The 18942-nt window shown below is 43.0% G+C and overlaps 1 protein-coding gene across 1 annotated transcript in view; it reads left to right on the top strand.

Annotated features, from left to right (window-relative positions):
• Positions 1 to 18942, top strand: part of ATP10D (ATPase phospholipid transporting 10D (putative)) — a 50563-nt gene that overhangs the window by 9929 nt on the left and 21692 nt on the right. Inside the window, exons 2-9 of the mRNA XM_075422039.1 lie at positions 456 to 764; positions 1538 to 1732; positions 10051 to 10255; positions 13379 to 13464; positions 14569 to 14675; positions 15185 to 15316; positions 16148 to 16275; positions 16422 to 16674. Coding sequence (XP_075278154.1) covers positions 496 to 764; positions 1538 to 1732; positions 10051 to 10255; positions 13379 to 13464; positions 14569 to 14675; positions 15185 to 15316; positions 16148 to 16275; positions 16422 to 16674 — 1375 coding nt within the window. The 5' untranslated portion in view covers positions 456 to 495. The remainder of the gene's footprint in view (positions 1 to 455; positions 765 to 1537; positions 1733 to 10050; positions 10256 to 13378; positions 13465 to 14568; positions 14676 to 15184; positions 15317 to 16147; positions 16276 to 16421; positions 16675 to 18942) is intronic.

Here is an 18942-nt window from a genome sequence, read left to right as displayed (position 1 = left end):
ATACAGCTGTACTCAGATGGCTGTTGCGATATTGTTGACTCCTGAGTTTGATAAAGGTTGTTAACTGTCAGCAAGAACAGCAGTGCCTGAGATAAGGATTCCTTTCAAAATGCTGTTCTCTGCAGAATTAGCAGGTTGTCTGCTTTTTCACCATACTACAGCACAAGAAATTGGTGGGTGGGCTCCTTATACGAGGTGCTATTACAAAAATATTGTGCAGTTTTAACAGTAATCAAACTCTAGGATCCTGAAAGGGTGGATGAGATTCTGATAAACTCAGCCTTTGAAGCGGAGGTGCCTGACTTCACATAGCCTATTAACTGTCAGCTTTTTTTAAATCAAGATACCGAAGTGACTTTTTTCCTGGGCTTATTCAAAACCGTGACTGTGACTTTTTAGTTGAAAAGCCCTTACAGAATTATAACTTAACTTGCTGTATTTTAACATGTTTCTAGGTAGAGGACGCTCCTTGGATTGTAAAGCGTTTCAGGCGCAATGGCAGATCCCATCCGCTGGGCCAGATATCGTTGGCAGCGACTGATATCTACGGAGGGCAGAGAAGGTGGCAGCAGCAGCAATTCAAGTAACAAGTGCTATCAATCATCAAAAACCATTGGCAAACACAGGATAGTGATACCCTGTTTGGGACATTTTAAGGAGGAGTATGAAAAAGTATCAAAACTGTACATGAACAACAAAATACGGACTACTAAGTATACTTTATTGAATTTTTTACCACGGAATTTATTTGAACAATTTCACAGGTAATGAACTCTTCTTGATTTTTGGTAATTCTTCTAAAGTGGATTCCTTTTATTTAGATGTGTGTGTTACTGTATAGGCAAGTATTCAAAAATTATTCCTCCTCCCGACCTGCCTGTCACTTCTGAAAAGATTTGTGTTATTTGGCCAAAGTATTTTTGAGTATCATCAGTGTTGGGCTAATCCTTTTCTCCATAGTTTATGTAATTTCCACCCATTCTGTTCTTAGGATGTTGGAAATATTCCTTACTCTTGGAGCACTGCCACACAGGAATCTGCAGTAGGATTTTCAGCTCATTTCCTGCAGATGTATTTCTCCTTTTCGCTCATGTCTTTCTCTGTTGCCAAGTTTTTTCATCCTGCTTGGAGGGCTGCTGATTTGTAAAGTTATGCAGGGAGGTTATAGGATGGCTCCCTTTTAATAACATGTCATCTCCCTCAGGAAATAATAAAATTAAGTTTAAAAGACATGGAAATTTCAGAGAGTGCAAGTTCACCAAAGCCTCACTAGAAGTCATATGCCTGGAGAACAGGTTTGAAAATACAGGAAAATTCTTGGCTTCTGGATCTGCTGCTCATGCACATTAAGCAAATGTGCAGCCAACTAAGCTGTTGACTGGAGTGAAAACAGAGTGGTGGACACTTAGTTCTTAAATTGCAGTTGGGGGTGAAGAAAAGATAAATTACTGTTAACTTAAGTGTCTGTATAGCATGGAGTGGAGGAGTAAAGATGACTGCTAGCACAGCTGACTCCTGTGTTTTCTCTTTGTTTCAGAGTTGCCAATTTGTATTTCCTGTTTCTAGTCGTCCTAAATTGGGTTCCTCTGGTAGAAGCCTTCCAAAAAGAAATTACAATGCTACCTCTAGTAGCGGTTCTGACCATTATTGCAGTGAAAGATGGTCTGGAAGATTACTCAAAGTACAAAATGGATAAACAGATAAACAACTTACTAACCAAGGTATATAGCAGGTAAGAGATAACAGTCTTTCTGATTTATGATTCTTGTTTGATTATGAGTGTATGTGAAAAAGCTGTTGATAAATCTTTCGGTTTACTTTCTGGGTACTCATGGAATCAAAAAAATTTAAGTTGGAAGGGGTGTCTGGAGGTTATCTAGTCCAAGCCCCCCCTCAAAGCAGGTCTAATTAGATCGAGTTGCTCAGGGACTAGTCTACTTGAGTCTTGGTGACCAGTTTTACTAAATGGATATCCGATTAGTGTAGAATTTGCTGAAAAAAAATATTCTTTGATTGAGGCATGAGTGTTCATACATGAGTTTGTACTGTATCAACCAAGGTAGTTTGACTAGTTAAGCATTGTTGTACGTAGCATTTGTTTTGAAAGGTGTATTTTTAATTCCTCTAAAATCGCTGTAAGCATCACGGAAATTCACGGGTTGCTAATTTACCACTGTATGGGTAAAGCTCATTAACGATGTTGGGATATTCTCATAATGTAATAACATTTTCCCAAACAGAATGAGCTCATTTTGTATTTGAGTGCATCACGTAGTTTGGTACCAACGTTAGCATCTGTTTTACAGCGCAGGACCGCAGTATCGCATGCTGTAGGTGCAGATCAGGAGTGGAGCGTGCTAGTGGCGAGAGGTTTGCTGGTAGGCAGTTGTTATGCATGGGTAATAAAAAGACAGAAATGCAAACTGATCGTATTCTAAATTAACGGGCAGAAAGCTTCTTTTGGAGCACGTCAGTGCTGCCCACATCATGGTTTTTCTTTTATACCTGTCATAAAAGGATATTCTGGGACTCATTCGAAATACAAGAAGAAGGGTCCACTATAATTCGTTTATCTTTTCTTGCATGCTCTGTGGTCATAAAGGGAAACAAGTATTCTGAAAAATGTCGCTTTTCATGTGTTGTAGCAGCCATCACAAATAACACCTGTAGGAGAGGGTCGATTGGCAGTTAGGCACTTTAACAAATTCAGTAAGGTGTGAGCAGTGACATACAGTAGTTGCTGTAGTGCCAAACCACATTTAGAGCTCCCTCCTTTCATTAAAGGCACAGCTTTTCCCTAGTGAAGGCAATATACTGAAAATAAACTTTTCTAAAATCTTAATGTGATAGCTGGTTATGCCAAACCCTAAACTTTGTACTGTAGACATGACCTTAATCAGCTTACGCAGCAGGTTTGCAATCTGGAACTACATAGCCATTAAATATATTATGATATCACTCAGAAGGTGGAATCTGCAGCTTTCTGGCATTTGCCGTACTCTAGTGGTATTTTAAGAGCTAGCTTCTAACCATAGAAGTCTGGACTATCATTTCATATCATCAAAGGAAAAAAAAAAACCAGCTTTTTGCTCTGCAAACACGAATATATATAGCAGCTTTCCCAGAAACATTCTGTTCAAGCTATAAAAATTTTAGCTTGAAACAAGTAACTAATTGGGCTGTTAGGGAAGGTAAACATTTTCTTTCTTTTTCATGTCTGAAGAGAAGGCCCAAGGGAGAAGCTGGATTATTTCTGATATAAATTGTCATGTACCCTGAAAGAATTGATTGCTAGAAAGCTGAAGCATTCGATACCCATTTTCCTGAAAACTCTGTGTTGCTTGCAATCTCATACCAATGTCAGTGAAGCAGAATTAATATCTGATCTTCTTTTCTGGCTTGATTCCATCCTGCTCACCAAAAATTTGTAATAATCAGTGGCCGTATTAGTCATCTGTTAAAGTTCCTTCTTGGGCCTGTAAGTATTTAGGTTTTTGTGACTTTTTTTTCTCCTTGGTTTCTTTATCATGAATTATTTTATATAGTATAATCTGGTTTTGAAAATAAGCTTGGAGGCATGGTTCAGGATAATTAAATCTTATTGGTACAAAAATGATTGTTCATGAGGTGTTAAACAAACTTTAACCTCACTCTAGGATTCAGAATTTCTTAACAAGAATCCCTTAGAAATTGTAATGACTCTTCCAGTGTATGCATTTAATCAAGAATAGTCATATCAATTGTAAACATGATGAAGAACTAGCTAATGTTGAATACACTTTCCAGGTGCTTCCTTACTGTGCATTTGTTCATCTGGAGAAGTTGTGTGCATTGTACATGCTGTCTGTATAATTCTACTTGCACATTAGATACTGATACCTCCATGGCTACTGAGACAAGTGCCCAATGTAATGGCTGTCCTTGCCATCTCAGCATAACTAAGCGATAATGGTCATGCTGGGAAGCTGGTAGGCTGCCTGGCTGCACCTGCAGATAATGTGCGTGAAGCATTTTCAGAAAGACCAGCGATCCTCGCTTCTTCAACCCATGAGGCTTGCTTTTGTACGAAGTTAAGTGTTTGTGATGGAAGCTAGTTTCACCGTGCTCTGTTGTCCATGACAAGGTGTGCCAGTCTCAGTGCCTTCATAAATCTGTCTGAGCAACTAGAAGCTACTTTCCGTGCTTTTTTGACAAATCTGATTCCCTCCCCCCATTTGCTTTTGCTTGTAGCAGATGTCCGACGTCTGTAGTTTCAGAGTTTTCAGCCTGCTCAGAATCACAGAATCACAGAATGGTAGGGGTTGGAAGGGACCTCTGTGGGTCATCTAGTCCAACCCTCCTGCCGAAGCAGGGTCACCTACAGCAGGCTGCACAGGACCTTGTCCAGGCAGGTCTGGAATATCTCCAGAGAAGGAGACTCCACAGCCTCCCTGGGCAGCCTGTTCCAGTGCTCCGTCACCCTCAGAGGGAAGAAGTTCTTCCTCATGTTCAGACGGAACTTCCTGTGCCTCAGTTTGTGCCCATTGCCCCTTGTCCTGTCACTGGGCACCACTGAAAAGAGCTTGGCCCCATCCTCCTGACACCCACCCTTCAGATATTTGTAAGCATTTATAAGGTCCCCTCTCAGCCTTCTCTTCTCCAGGCTGAACAAGCCCAGTTCCCTCAGCCTCTCCTCGTAGGGTAGATGTTCCAGTCCCCTCACCATCCTCGTAGCCCTCCGCTGGACTCTCTCCAGTAGCTCTTCATCCTTCTTGAACTGGGGAGCCCAGAACTGGACGCAGTACTCCAGATGAGGCCTCACCAGGGCAGTGTAGAGGGGAAGGAGAACCTCCCTCGTCCTGCTGGCCACACTCTTCTTGATGCACCCCAGGATTCCATTGGCTTTCTTGGCAGCCAGGGCACACTGCTGGCTCATGGTTAACCTGTTGTCCACCAGGACGCCCAGGTCCCTCTCCGCAGAGCTGCTCTCCAGCAGGTCCACCCCAAGCCTGTACTGGTGCATGAGGTTGTTCCTCCCCAGGTGCAGGACCCTGCATTTGGCTTTGTTGAACCTCATCAGGTTCCTCTCTGCCCAGCTTTCCAGCCTATCCAGGTCACACTGAATGGCAGCACAGCCTTCTGGTGTATCTACCACACCTCCCAGTTTGGTGTCATCAGCAAACTTGCTGAGGGTACATTCTAACTCTTCATCCAGGTCGTTGACGAAGAAGTTAAACAAGACTGGGCCCAGTACTGACCCCTGGGGGACACCACTTGTTACCAGCCTCCAACTAGGCACCCCAGGATCCCACTGGCCTTCTTGGCACCCAGGGCACACTGCTGGCTCATGGTTAACCTGTTGTCCACCAGGTCCCAGGTCCCTCTCCACAGAGCTGCTCTCCAGCAGGTCCACCCAAAGCCTGTACTGGTGCCTGGGGTTGTTCCTCCCCAGGTGCAGGACCCTGCATTTGCCTTTGTTGAACCTCATCAGGTTCCTCTCTGCCCAGCTCTCCAGCCTGTCCAGGTCTCACTGAATGGCAGCACAGCCTGCCGGTGTATCTACCACACCTCCCAGTTTGGTGTCATCAGCAAACTTGCTGAGGGTACAGAACTCCTTTTTGGAGTTCTGGAATTTATCCATTTGATAGATCAGAATTGTTGTATTTGGCCTTAAATACACAGAGCCTGAAGCTGATTTTTCCATGAAAGCTTATGTCTGTCTTGAAAATGTCATAAAATAAGATAATGTTGCTTAAAATGTTTTGTTTGGGTTTTTTTTTTCTGTCTCATCTTTTCCTTGTGGACTAATAAAACATGTCAATAAACAGTAAGATGTGCTAATGTGCATTTTAATTTAGTTTGTAATTGCTGCTATGATGTCAAATACTTATTTATCAAGTCTGTGTGCATTTTGAGCAAGTTATTTTAAATTAGTAGGATCTTGTTTTAAATAGCCATGAATCACAAAGTATGAAGGCACTTCTGTTTGAGCATCTGTTAATATCATGTAGTTGGTGTCATTTCAGTAGAACTGTGGTGAGGTGATTATGATGGAAAAAACCATTTATTCCCCCACTGACCTACTACGAAAGACGTTAAACTTTTTGTCTGACTTTGTGCTAAGCTGGATAAAGAACATGTGCACAATTCATCTGCTTCATCAGCAGCAGGACGGGTAACTTTGCTGGCTGGTCTGTTTTTCTTCTCTTTGTCCCTCTTCTGCAGACCTCTCAAATTTATTTCTGTTTCATTCCAGTCCTTGCATGTAGATGTGTTACAATTACTGTTCTTTACAAATGCATGTTTATGCAAATCATTGTATATATTTGAAATCCAGATATAATCTTATATCCAGTTTTTCTTTATGGAATTGAGATCTGGAAAGAATAATCCTTTCTGCAGGATTCTTCCATACCTTTAGCTTTCCTTTCCACTCCCAGACTCGAGTCTGGCAAAAAGAAAGTGGGACTTGTCCAGGTGCATCCAGTAGAAAGAAGCATCATATACTTTCAGTCCCATGTTTATTAACTCGATAGTGATTTAAAAGACAAATATTTGCCATCTCCTGAGAGCTGATCTCAACACTGGCAGCACAGACAAATAAGTTTTTGTAGTTTTCTGTGAAATACGTGGTAGTTAGAAAAAATACGGGGGTGCAGGTGTACCAGTGTTTTGCTCCTTTTTTTTAATCTCTAGTAAATACTTACTTCAGGGATAAATCAAAGGATTGCTTTGTCACAAAATATATAATTCCCAAAGGATTCTGTAGTTTTGCAAATTCTAATTCACTTTGAAAAATTCCCGAGGAAGTCAGTGGCAGAAATGGACAACTTTTCACCTGATATTTTTATCTTACTACATTAGTGATGCCATTGCTTGCTTTGCTTATGAGCTTATTTTGTCTTGCTTACCTTTCCATTTCCATGCTTCCTCTAACTGTTCTAGATACAAGCTGGCTGTGGAAGTAATTTTCTCCCACCACCCTCCTGGGTTCTGAAATCCTTTCCATCCCATTTGGAGGGGGAGGTGAAAGGGTGCAGTTGTGGAGTGACCAGGGCGTTCTGCTCGGGTTGGTGTTGTACACTGACTGGACTCAGTTGGCCTTCACAGCGGGGTAAATTGGACGACACAAAAAGTTAAGCTGATGTAGTTTTCAGTACCTGAGGGGTAGTTCTAAACAACAGCAACAACAACAAAAGCATCACTAGTTTTCAGCTCGCTCGGTCTCCTGAATGGATTTACTTTGTCAGCACCTCTGCAGCTGCCAAAGCACAAGTCATACCTCTGGTAACCGAGAGTTGCATCCTGCTTCAGCACATCTTCCTTCCTTTTTCCCGTTTACCTCTATTACTAGGTTGGTTTTTGTTAACTTACTTTAGAAATTTTCCCTTCAACTTTTTTTGTATTTCTTAATTTTCAAGGAAATGTGCTGGTATGAAACATAAATTCCTGCAGTGTTTTCTTTAATCCATCCGTGTTGTGATAGACATGGCTGTAGCTTGAAGTTTTACATGCTTTCCATTGTGCTAGTTTTCCATTTGTGTAGAAAACTAGTGATGAGTGTCTTAAGGAGAAAACAGATGTGCCTTATATTGCTTCAGTTTTATGTCAGCCTTTGTTGCTTCCTGTTTTTGCTTTGTTTGCACTTTGAAAGCAATATAGCCACTTCCACCTTATCTTAGCTGGAGAAACTGTCAGCAGTACACTGCAAAATCGTGTGAGCTTTGTTCCTTCTCCTTGTAGACAAGCATTTTCAAAAGGGTACTGTCAGATAATGCAGGTCTGAAAGGTGCAAAGTTTCATACAGGGAATATTTTGCTGCTATTTTCTTTGCCATTGGAAGTGTTTGTTTCTATTTCGGTGTTCGTCAGAAGTGCTTTACACAGCTAGCACTTTAATCAAAGCTAGTAGGTAAGTGTCAATCTACACGCAATGGTCATGTTGCAAAGCTTGTCAGCTGTGTCTGCACTGTAGAAACTGGGTGCGCTTCCCAACTCCCCGGTGTGAGTCTCTGGCTTGTTGCCCAGCTCAGAATGAGATCCAGGGAAGGAAGCACGACGTGGAAGACAGCCCTAGCACAGCCTGGACCATACCCCAGTCTGGAGGACTGAGTGGCGTTCCTCAGGGTTGGTATTGGGACCGGGGCTGTTGAACATCTTTGTCGGTGACATGGGCAGTGGGATCGAGTGCACCCTCGGCAAGTTTGCCGACAACACCAAGCTGAGTGGTGCGGTTGCCACCCTGGAGGGAAGGGATGCCATCCAGAGGGACCTGGGCAGGCTTGAGAGGTGGGCCTGTGTGAACCTCGTGAGGTCCAACAAGGCGAACTGCAGGGTGCTGCACCTGGGTCGGGGAAATCCCAAGCACAAATACAGGCTGGGCAGAGAATGGATTGAGAGCAGCCTTGAGGAGAAGGACTTGGGGGTGCTGGTTGACAAGAAGGTCAGCATGACCCGGCAGTGTGTGCTTGCAGCCCAGAAGGCCAACCGTGCCCTGGGCTGCATCCCCAGCAGCGTGGGCACAGGGCGAGGGGGGGGATTCTGCCCCTCTGCCCCGCTCTGCTGAGACCCCCCCGGGAGTCCTGCGTCCAGCTCTGGAGCCCTCAGCACAGGACAGAGCTGGAGCTGTGGGAGCGGGGCCAGAGGAGGCCCCAGCAATGATGCGAGGGCTGGAACCCCTCTGCTGGGAGGAGAGGCTGGGAGAGCTGGGGCTGCTCAGCCTGGGGAGGAGAAGTCTGCAGGGAGACCTTACAGCAGCTGCCAGTGCCTGGAGGGGCTGCAAGAGAGCTGGAGAGGGGCTGTGACAAGGGCCTGTAGTGACAGCACGAGGGGGAATGGCTTTGGACTGAAGGAAGGGAGATTTTAATTAGGTATAAGGAGGAAATTCGTTGCTCTGACGATGATGAAGCGCTGGCAGAGGTTGCCCAGAGAAGCTGTGGCTGCCCCCTCCCTGGCAGTGTTCAAGGCCAGGTTGGACCGGGCGTTAAGCACCCTGGGCCAGTGGAAAGGGTCCCTGCCCATGGCAGAGGATTGGAACGAGATGGTCTGTAAGGTCCCTTCCAACCCAAGCCATCTTGTCATTCTGTGTCTCAGAAACAAAGACCGTGGAGAGTACATGCTCCTGTCTTCTAACACAGCCCTAGGGTCAGTCCGTGCAAGGCAGGAAAGGCAGGCGGTCGCTGAGGGCGGTCATAGTTTGTATGAAACCGTGCTGCCCCCAGACCCGCGCCGTGGTTGTAGCAGCAGCTGGGGGTGTGTTTCATCACCCGCGTTGCAGCAGCCTGCTACTGTGTGCCTCCGGCTGGCTCGTCGAGCACTCCGTGTTGCTTTTTGCCTTGCATCCGATTCACCACTCTAAACCTGCTTGAGTCTGCAATCAACTGCTGTGACGACGTGAAGATTCTGCATCTCAGCTGAGGGCAGAACAGCAGCTCTAAACGGAAAGTTGAAAACAGTTCAAACTTATGTACATCATGCCTGGATATCTCGTATTAATAAAGAATTTCAACTCAGTGCTGGTGTGCCAGAGTATTACTGAGTCTTGGTACTTTATGTTAAAATCAGTGGAAAAGATGTTTTAAAATCCTCTAAATACAAGTTTTTTGTATTCAGAGCATCAGTGAAGTGGTTGCTGAATATTCTTTGCTTACTGGTGGGTGTTAGTTATCTTGGGACACATTTTTGAAAGGCCCTGTCAGAAGGGAGAAAGATTTGCTGTCCTTGGTTGCATAATTGCAAGAAAAAAGCAGTGACCCAAAGAGAAATCCTGAAAATACTGTTTGCTGTCTTAGAATAATGAAAATACAGGAAGCAAGTGGGCTGAATTTTAAATAGAGCTGAAGTAATTCTGGGAGGGTGCCTGGGGACTGTAACTCCAGAAAAACAGAGCTTGGACACCGGAGACGATTCTTTGTAATTATAGCCACCTTGACCTTGCAGATGATCTCATCAGTTTTTTTAGTGACTTGGAAGCATAAATGAGCTATCAGAGTGATTTTCTAGTTGCAGTGTATTTCTCTAAGCTTTCAATTTATGCATTTGTAAAAAATTACTGGTTTTATATGTCTTTCAGGAAAGAGAAGAAATACATAGATGAATGCTGGAAAAATGTCAACGTTGGGGACTTCATCCGGCTTTCACGTAATGAAATCATTCCTGCTGACATGGTGCTGTTGTATTCTAGTGACCTGGATGGGATCTGTTACATAGAAACAGCAAGCCTCGATGGAGAAACCAACCTAAAGCAGAGGCAGGTGGTGAGAGGATATTCAGAGCAGGTGATCATTGTGTATTTCTGGTAGTATAAGAACATTGACATGACAGATGGTCAACTAAAAAAATCCAAACAGCCCAGCCCTCTAGATTGCCTGATTCTTGATAGCTCAGCAATCCCCATCTGAGAACTAAATAACTAGGTAACCTCGTTCTAATTTGTTGCTTGAGTGTTTTCTGGAGCAAATCTTTGCGTGTTTGCTTAACCCAGAGAGAGATCTATTTCAGGTAATGCAAGCCAGTGAAAAGAACTGTTCAGGTAAAGGTCACGAAGTCATTTATTGTGCGTATCATGTCACGGGTAGAGAAACTGGAGTTTTTTTAGAAGGAAGTTCTGTGCTGTTTAAAAACCTAAAGAGAGGACCAGATATTATCTTCTCTCTTTCACTGTTTTCTCGTATTGTGAATATATTTTTACTTCCATACAATACTTAGTATTATACCTAGCAGACAAAATGCTGGAGGCTGACACAAAGAAGATGATATCAAAAGAACAAAGAATCCTGGCATTTGTGCCATCTTCAGCACACCCGGTACTGAGTTCTGCTGCTGAAACACTGTGCTGACAACAGGGACACTCGACGCAGTCTGTAGTAGCAGACTGTTCAGTCCTCTGGAGATAAAACTACCTGAGCTGCCTCTGAGTTGTCAGCAGTGGTGAGGAAGTGAGGATACCACCTTTTTGTGCATTAAGACTCCGCTGTTACTTAGCAAGTGTGGTAATACTAAAGGTGTGATGTGATATCCATTAACAAAGCTGTTTCCTATGCCCAAACAGTGACATAAATTTTTGAATTTTTTTTTTCTTTCTTGATTTAATTTTAAAACAATAAGGGAGAAAGAATTGTTTCATCTTTCTGTATATACATACCATTACGCAAGGCAATGTTGTCAGAGCATGCAGGGATGCAACGAGGAAGGCCAAGGCCCACCTGGAATTGAAGCTGGCAAGGGATGTCAAAAACAACAAGAAGTGAGGATGGTTAGCTGACCCAAGCACACGTTCACTGGGGTGGAGACACTAACGTGCCGTTAGCACTGAGTCGCGGTGAGCGTGAATGTTTCCTGTTACGTTATGAGAGAGGCCCCAGGACTGCACTGCTCAGTTCCCTCTCGGCCTGCGTGGTCAGTGGCTGGATCCAGCCCTAGCTGCAGCATCCGCAGACCTAGTGGAGAGGAAACTGCTGACCTTTTCTTCCAGGCAGCCTAAGAAGCCAAGCTGATGAAAGGAGTTGCCAGCTCTCCTCTTCCACTTGGCCATGCACCCTCTCCATTCCCATGCCATGTTATCAAACCGTAGTTTTTCAGGAACGCAGCATGGCCAAAGCAGCAAGTATGGCCCTGGGAAGCTGCCTCTCTCCCCAGTCCAGTGCGAGAGTCTGACGCAGGGCCTGTGACTCACAGCTACCTTACTCAGTTCCCGTCTTTGTTGTTCCCCTGCTTTAGGGACCTTTATGCAAAATCCAAGTAATTTTAATTCTGCCGTAGAAAATCTTGTCTTTTGTGCCAGGAAACGTAGGAAAGCATCTCAAGAAATCAGGTGCAAAATCTTCTACTCTCAATATTTGCTTTGTCAAAGTTGAGATTGTAATGAAGAAATATAACCATAAACTTATAGTGCAGGAAGAGGCGAGTGCCCACATCAAGATGCCTGCTTTTGGACATAGTTTTTGTCTTTGTTTTATACTGGCAGAGTGTGGACGTAATTTCTGTGCCCACTAGAGGTTACACCCCGAGTTTCTGTGGTTGCTTTTTCAAGGTATATTGCAGGAAGCTCCTGCTAACACCTTCACTGCTGTTACAAGTTGTTTGACCAAGTCAAATTGTTTAGTTCTCCGTCACAAATAAGATGCTTTCACCAGAAATACATATCTGGAGACAGTTTCCAGGCAGTAGAAGAATTGACTTTGGCTATTTTACTTGCTTTTGGGGGTAGTCCTTATTCACTTTGTGTTCTTTTTTGTATAGCATTGTACAACGTGAAATGCTTGAGAAGTGTGAATCACATATACTGTCTTAACCTTTTACAGAAATGTTGTAGTTGCTGTACAAATAAACATGAGACAGGTCAGTGGAGAGAGAGGTCTCATAGTTAATTGAGTTTACAAAGAGACTGAAGGTGTCTGTCTCCCTAAGGCTGTGTTCATATTGACTTCAGGTTAACACAGTGCAACAAATCAATACAGCAAAACATAGCAAAATTGTTTTTTAATCAAGCCAACAAAGTATGTGTTAATAATATTATGTCTTTTGAGTTTCAAATTCTGCTTACAGGATTGGGTTTAAACCTCGCAGTTGCTATTCTGCTAGTGTGGAGTCACCCAGTTGTGGGAGTGCAGCCTTCTCAGAGAGATGTCATTATGTAGAATGTGTATTCAGTTACACCTGTGAATTACAGATTTATCCTTGGAGTTTGAAACCTAAAATTGGTCAATCCTTTTTTCTACAGAGCAGAACAAATGACTTTCCAAAGAGTTAGTGGAAGGTACTCAGCTCTGTTATACCGGAGGCTAGAGGCATATTCGTATGCCTTTAATTGAAACTAAATTGCAAGTGTGGTTTCAGGTGATTCCAAAGATAAGTTTTTTTTTGGGTTTTTCTTTTTCTTCTTGTCAGGTTTCATTTAGTAAAGGGTATTTGTTTTGCTTGGCTTTTCACTGAAGAGCTCACCCGCTCTTTATTCACAATATGTACTTCTAGTCTTTCATAACAGACCTTTCTTCAGTACTGGTAAGGCTCAAGCATCATTAAAATTTCTGCTTGCAGAGAAGACAGTGCCTCTTTTTTTTGTTGCTTATCATGACAAAAACTTTTGGGAAATCTCTGCTTTTCAGGTGTTCTTAATGCATTTTTTTTCTTCTTCCTCACTCTTCCACTCGTTTTCTCCTCTCCAGTGTTGTCAAAATATCAGCAATTCAACTGATACTTACCAGGGTTTTATACTTACTAGGAAGTCCTTCCATGCTGTGTAAGTCTGGTTTATGTTGGGTAGCAGATCATCAACACCAGCAACTTAGGGTTTTGAACCTAAATTGTTAGATAGTAATATCTGAACATATGAACTGATGATGTTTTCAAGTTCCATCACGTTTTGTCTAAGTTGTTTTTTTTTTTCCCTATGGCTTTAGGCATCTGAAATTGATCCAGAAAAATTTTCCAGTAGAATAGAGTGTGAAAGCCCAAACAACGACCTCAGTCGCTTCCGAGGCTTCGTGTAAGTAGGCTTGGGGGCTCTTTAAACTTTTGTCATTTGCTCTGGTGCTCTTACTAATTTGAAGAGAGCTCGTAATGTTTGCTTTAAAACATAATAACATATAAACATATTCTAACATATAGAAGTCAGTTTGCACCACTACATTTCTGAGCGCAGCCTAACAGACAGAGGTCCAGAAGGGCTTTCTGGGCAGCTGACTGTGAACTGGGAAAGCCTGCTAGTGCTTTTTATTTTGTTTTGAATATTTTCCGCATCTTAGTTCAGGTTGGTTTGCAATTATGTATTCCATATTTGAAATAGCTGTTTCAAATCTGCTTTTAATAATGTGTTATCTACAGTATTTGGTCTGCACCATGGCCTGGTTGGACAAGCTGCATTGCTCAGAACTGGAAAAGGGAAGGACTGGCTTCCTCTCCTACTCTGATTTGGTTTGTGTAACCGTCAGTGGCTTGATCAAAGTCCTTTTGACCAACATGCCTGTCTGTGTCTTGTCTTCTTATGGATTTATGATTTTCTACAGACAGTAGGAAAACAAAATGCTATTTCATGGGGTGACTGATTTTCACAATTTGAGAATTATAATGTCTATATTCTTCCCTGTGGGCACTGACACTTTAGAAATATGAAAAGAAATATAAATTATGTATAAATCTTAAGCTCTGAGGAAACATATTGACAAACAGTGGGCCTGCCAGCACTGAAAATATGCCACAGGAGCAATGATGCTCACAGCATATTTAAAATGGGATTTTATATTCAGATTTTTTCTGATGTTGGTCATCCAAGTAGAATTCGTAGGCTTTTAGGCATCGAGTGTTTGTCTTGACCTCTTTTCAGTAGTGTCGCCTAATTCTCATGTGCCAGCTGGCAAATGTTAGGATTGTAAACACATGGAAATTTTCATACGGTGCCTACATACCTGGATTTTTCAAAGGTGATCTGCATGCATGTTACCCCGTTTTTTTGGAAAGTCTGATCGGAGATGTCAGAATGGCAGCCAGTGACTAGCAGCTTCTGTGGGAAATCTGCTCTCTAATGGTTTTGCAAAGCCTGACTGGTAATTGCTGGAGTCCTACAGCTGAAGCAATGTGCTTTTTTTTACAGTGAGCATTCAAACAAGGAGCGAGTGGGCCTCAGCAAGGAAAACTTACTGCTCCGAGGGTGCACGGTGAGAAACACAGAAGCTGTTGTGGGCATCGTGGTTTATGCAGGTTAGTGAACCACCCTGGCTCTCACAGATTGCCTTGCAAGCGAGGTAGGGTTATGTGTCCTAAGAAACAGCATCACAAAGGGGCATTAGGAGAGTAAATGCTTGAATCCAGCACAAGGCAGCCGTAGCTAGAAATGTCAACAGTGCATATCTGGATTAAGTCTGTTTCTGTTTCAACGATGTGAAGAACTGATGCATCTGATTATTCATGGGAGGGCAGCTCTGTTCTGTGTGAACAGGTCCTTGTCCCCAACTGTTAGCTGTGATGGTAAACTCAGGTTTTGAAATGGACATGGAGATGCGTGGCTTAGGATTTTTTCCTGGTCCAAAACTGAAGCCAGTGCTGTTCTTCAGTGTTCTGTATCAAAGGGCAGAGGTTTTTAAACTAATCAATATGATATGTTCAAATATTAGTTAACAGAAATGTCCCGCTTTTCAGAGCTTTACAAATACAAAGCACTTGTTCTGATACCTGCTATTAGAGAACTTCAGCCTGTGTTGTGGTTACAGGTCATGAAACCAAAGCCATGCTGAATAACAGCGGTCCTCATTACAAGCGCAGTAAATTGGAAAGGAAAGTCAACACTGATATTCTTTGGTGTGTGCTGCTTCTGATTGTGATGTGTTTAACTGGTGCAATAGGTAAGTGTGAATTGGCAGACTCCTGCGATTTTCCTCTCTTGGCCTGCAATGCTTAGTGTTTTATTTTGGGGCTGATTTCATTTCAGCAGCCCATCTCTGAAACTGCCTTTATCCATGTGCAGTTCCCTAGCAGCTGGGGGTACTGCCAGGTTTTAGTTCATGTTGTCGTGTTTAAACTGGAGTGTGGTCAGAAGTATATTCCTGGTGCAAGTTCTTAGGTCTGGAACCGGTTTCTCCGATTCATTTCTCTTTTCTCTCACTAATTGCTCTGCAAAACTCCTACTGTCTCTTAGGATTTTTCAGGTAGCATGAGATGCGTGTACAGCATTGTGGGGAGAGGCCTAGTGTGACTGGTGTTGTAAGGGCTTGATATTTTAGGGGTTGATTAAATAGTGAGCTAGAGTAAATCTAAATAGACTTACGACAAATCAAAAGGGTGTTTAAAACATGTTTAAAAAACCTTCTTCAGACTACGCTTAATAGTGATGACATGGTGTTCCCAGGTTAACTAAAACCTGGACAAGCAAGGGTAATGCAGTTAATTACCAGAGGTTTTCCTGGGGGAAAAAGAAGTGCTGATCAAATGTAGTTAGTATTCCCTTAGTGCTGAGCTATGCCGTGTAGATGTGCTGTTGATGGAAATGCACGTAAGGTATTTACTTGTGTGTGCATTAATACTTAATTCATTTTAATGAGGTTCCTGGTGAGGAAAAACTCAAGAGAGAAAATGATAGTTTAAAAGCTTAGGAAGAACTGCAGAGTATAACAGCTAACACCATGACCCTGAGTTTGCATACAACTGACTTGCTTTGTCTTGTTCTTGTTTTCAAGGCCATGGAATTTGGTTGAGTAGGTATTCAGAAATACCTTTTTTTAACATCCCTGAGCCGGCTGGGAAATCGATTCCTCCAGCGTTAGCAGGGTTCAATATGTTCTGGACGATGATCATTTTACTACAGGTAAGTTTGGTCTGCTTTGAACATGGGTCATATTCTGATCTCATTTATATCCTTGAAGTAACTCTTTGGCTTCAGTAGAGCTACTTCATGTTTGTAACTGGCCAAAGAGTGTGGTTTTATTTAATACCCATGTTTTATTTTGGTAGGTCTTGATCCCAATTTCTCTCTATGTTTCAATTGAAATTGTCAAATTGGGACAAATTTATTTAATACAGAATGACGTTGATTTTTACCATGAGAAAACAGACTCAACAATTCAGTGTCGAGCACTGAATATTGCTGAAGACCTTGGCCAGATTCAGTATATCTTCTCTGACAAGACTGGAACCCTCACTGAAAATAAGATGGTTTTTCGGAGATGCAGCATTGCAGGACAGGAGTATTGCCATGAGGAAAATGGTAAGACACTAAACCTGTGTTCACACTGGGTCATTCTTCTCTTCTCAGAGAAGCTGAAAGTTTTGATAGGGGACTGATGGACTTCACGAGGTTTATGTGGCAATACACACTCATGGAAGGTATGAATTCAGACTGAGCCCACTAATAGCTGTGCATCTTTCCCCTTATTTGGATCCTCTCATATGTAGTGTGTGAAGAGACTTGAAGGCTGTGTGCAAGATGCTGCTTTGCAGCTAGTTAAGTCCCAGCATAAGCATTCTCTCTTTGTAATATCAAAACCCAGAACACTGGAAAATTGCCCATCTAGTCTTTCTTTTTTTTTCCCCAACTCGAGTGCCAGAGCTTACCTGGCATGCTCAAACATCCTGTTGCCTGCCGTAGCGGTGTACCACTGCTATGTAGTGCATCTTAAGGCTCCGATTCAATGTACTGCTGCCCTCGAGGATACAGTAACCCAAGTAAAATACATGCTCAAGTCGGAGCTTTAACACAGAATCACAGAATCACAGAATAGTAGGGGTTGGAAGGGACCTCTGTGGGTCATCTAGTCCAACCTTAACAACAGTAGTGTTAAGGTACAAGTCAGGCGGATGTGTGTACGTGTGTGTGTTAAGGCAGCAAAGATCAGTACCTTCGTCAGAAGTAATGACTGTTGCATTCTCACTTACCTTACACACCTACTTATTGTTAGTCAGAAGGTCAACAGGCGGTGTTACTGGACAGTTGCTGCCTCACTGTCTAATAGTGTAGCATCTTTCAATATACCTTTCGTGAGAGCCCACTTTTGAAACCTTCTGGGAGCCAGGAGAAGATACAACTCCGGACACAAGAAAAAACTGGGCAGCGTGACATGAAGTCTTTGATTTAATTAGCTATTTTATTACTGAGCTAAAACCACAAAGTTTTTATGACCGTTACTGCGTGTAATTACTAGCAGCTGCAGACATTTGCTGTTTTGCTGGTGGGCAGTGCAAGTATTCCATGTGAGATCGAAGGTGGGATGATGACAGGCGGATATGTGAAGCACAGCTGTGAATGACATCACTCTTTGTGGTTTTGAAACCACTCTTTGTGGTTTTGTGGGATTTGCTGCCGGATGGAACTGCTGACAGCTGCGAGCAGAAGGCACACCCTGCTGGCCACGGCCACGAGTCAGCACAGCCGTTCTTTTGTGGTGTTGTAGGAGCAGGTGGTTATAAATGATTGTTGTGGTAATTTCTGCACATATATGGAGAATTTTACAGTATGCAGGTCCAGGTACTTCTTTGGCTTTGCATAATTATACTGGCGAGAACGACAACAGCAAAGTGAGAAGAAATACTTAAAAGTTTTGAACTTGGTGAATGAACAACTTAAATAAAAAGTGGGATATATTTTCAGAGCATTTCCTAAAGGAAGCAAAAGTATTTCAGAAGAGAAAAACCAAAGAGTAGTGCAAATAGTGTCGCTGTGGCCGATGTGGATCACATTGTGCCAGGGAAAGTATGTCTGCCACGTACTTCTGCTAGCAGTTCACTTTGAGTTATTTTCCAAAAATATTAGTGTGTTAATTATGTTCATAATTCTCTCCTGTTGTGCCATGTCTTTTACCTGGAGTGTAATCATGTGCTTCTTCCTAACAAATCTAGTTATGTGAGCCCTGAAAATCAGTTTGAAAAATGTTGGAGATCCTGTGGTTTAGGCCTGTTTTACATTGGTTCAGTTGCATAGACCTGCTATTTGCAAGGCTCTTACTACAGAGAACAGGAGTTGCAGTGCAACACAGTGCAGTCTTTTGCATGCAAGCCCCTTACTCTGCGCATGTATTTCTGTATTTATATCTGTATTGCCCAGGGTGAAGGGATGCACACGAGGGAAGCACACAACAGCAGTGGCTGTGATCCAGTAGACTCCCCGTGCAGTGTTCTGCCTGAAGCAACGGGCGCCTCATGGCAGCACAGCGGTGTGGTGCTGGAAGAGGTGCCCGCAGATGGTACTTCAGACAGAGCGGGCAGATTCTCAGCGGCCTGGAAGCACAGTGGCGTGGGCGTGTGTTGTCCAGACCTGCCTCTACAAACACGGACTAAGTCACTGTGGCTGCTTTCTGATAAAAGGTGTCAGTACCACGTGTGGGATATTGTATTTGGAGAGCCATGGTTTGTTAAGTTCCCTCCTATCTTTTTTTTGGAAGAGATGGCCTGCCAAGGAAGGTGTAAGCTCTGGTCTCCCTGCTTTCCATGGACTCATCAGAATGGCAGGACGAGGGACAGGAGGCTTTCATTTATGTTC

Source organism: Opisthocomus hoazin, chromosome 5 (genome assembly GCF_030867145.1).
Source record: "Opisthocomus hoazin isolate bOpiHoa1 chromosome 5, bOpiHoa1.hap1, whole genome shotgun sequence".
In the NCBI taxonomy this organism is placed as follows: domain Eukaryota; kingdom Metazoa; phylum Chordata; class Aves; order Opisthocomiformes; family Opisthocomidae; genus Opisthocomus; species Opisthocomus hoazin.
Note: the sequence above shows the minus strand (reverse complement) of the source record. Positions and strands in the feature narration are given on the sequence as shown.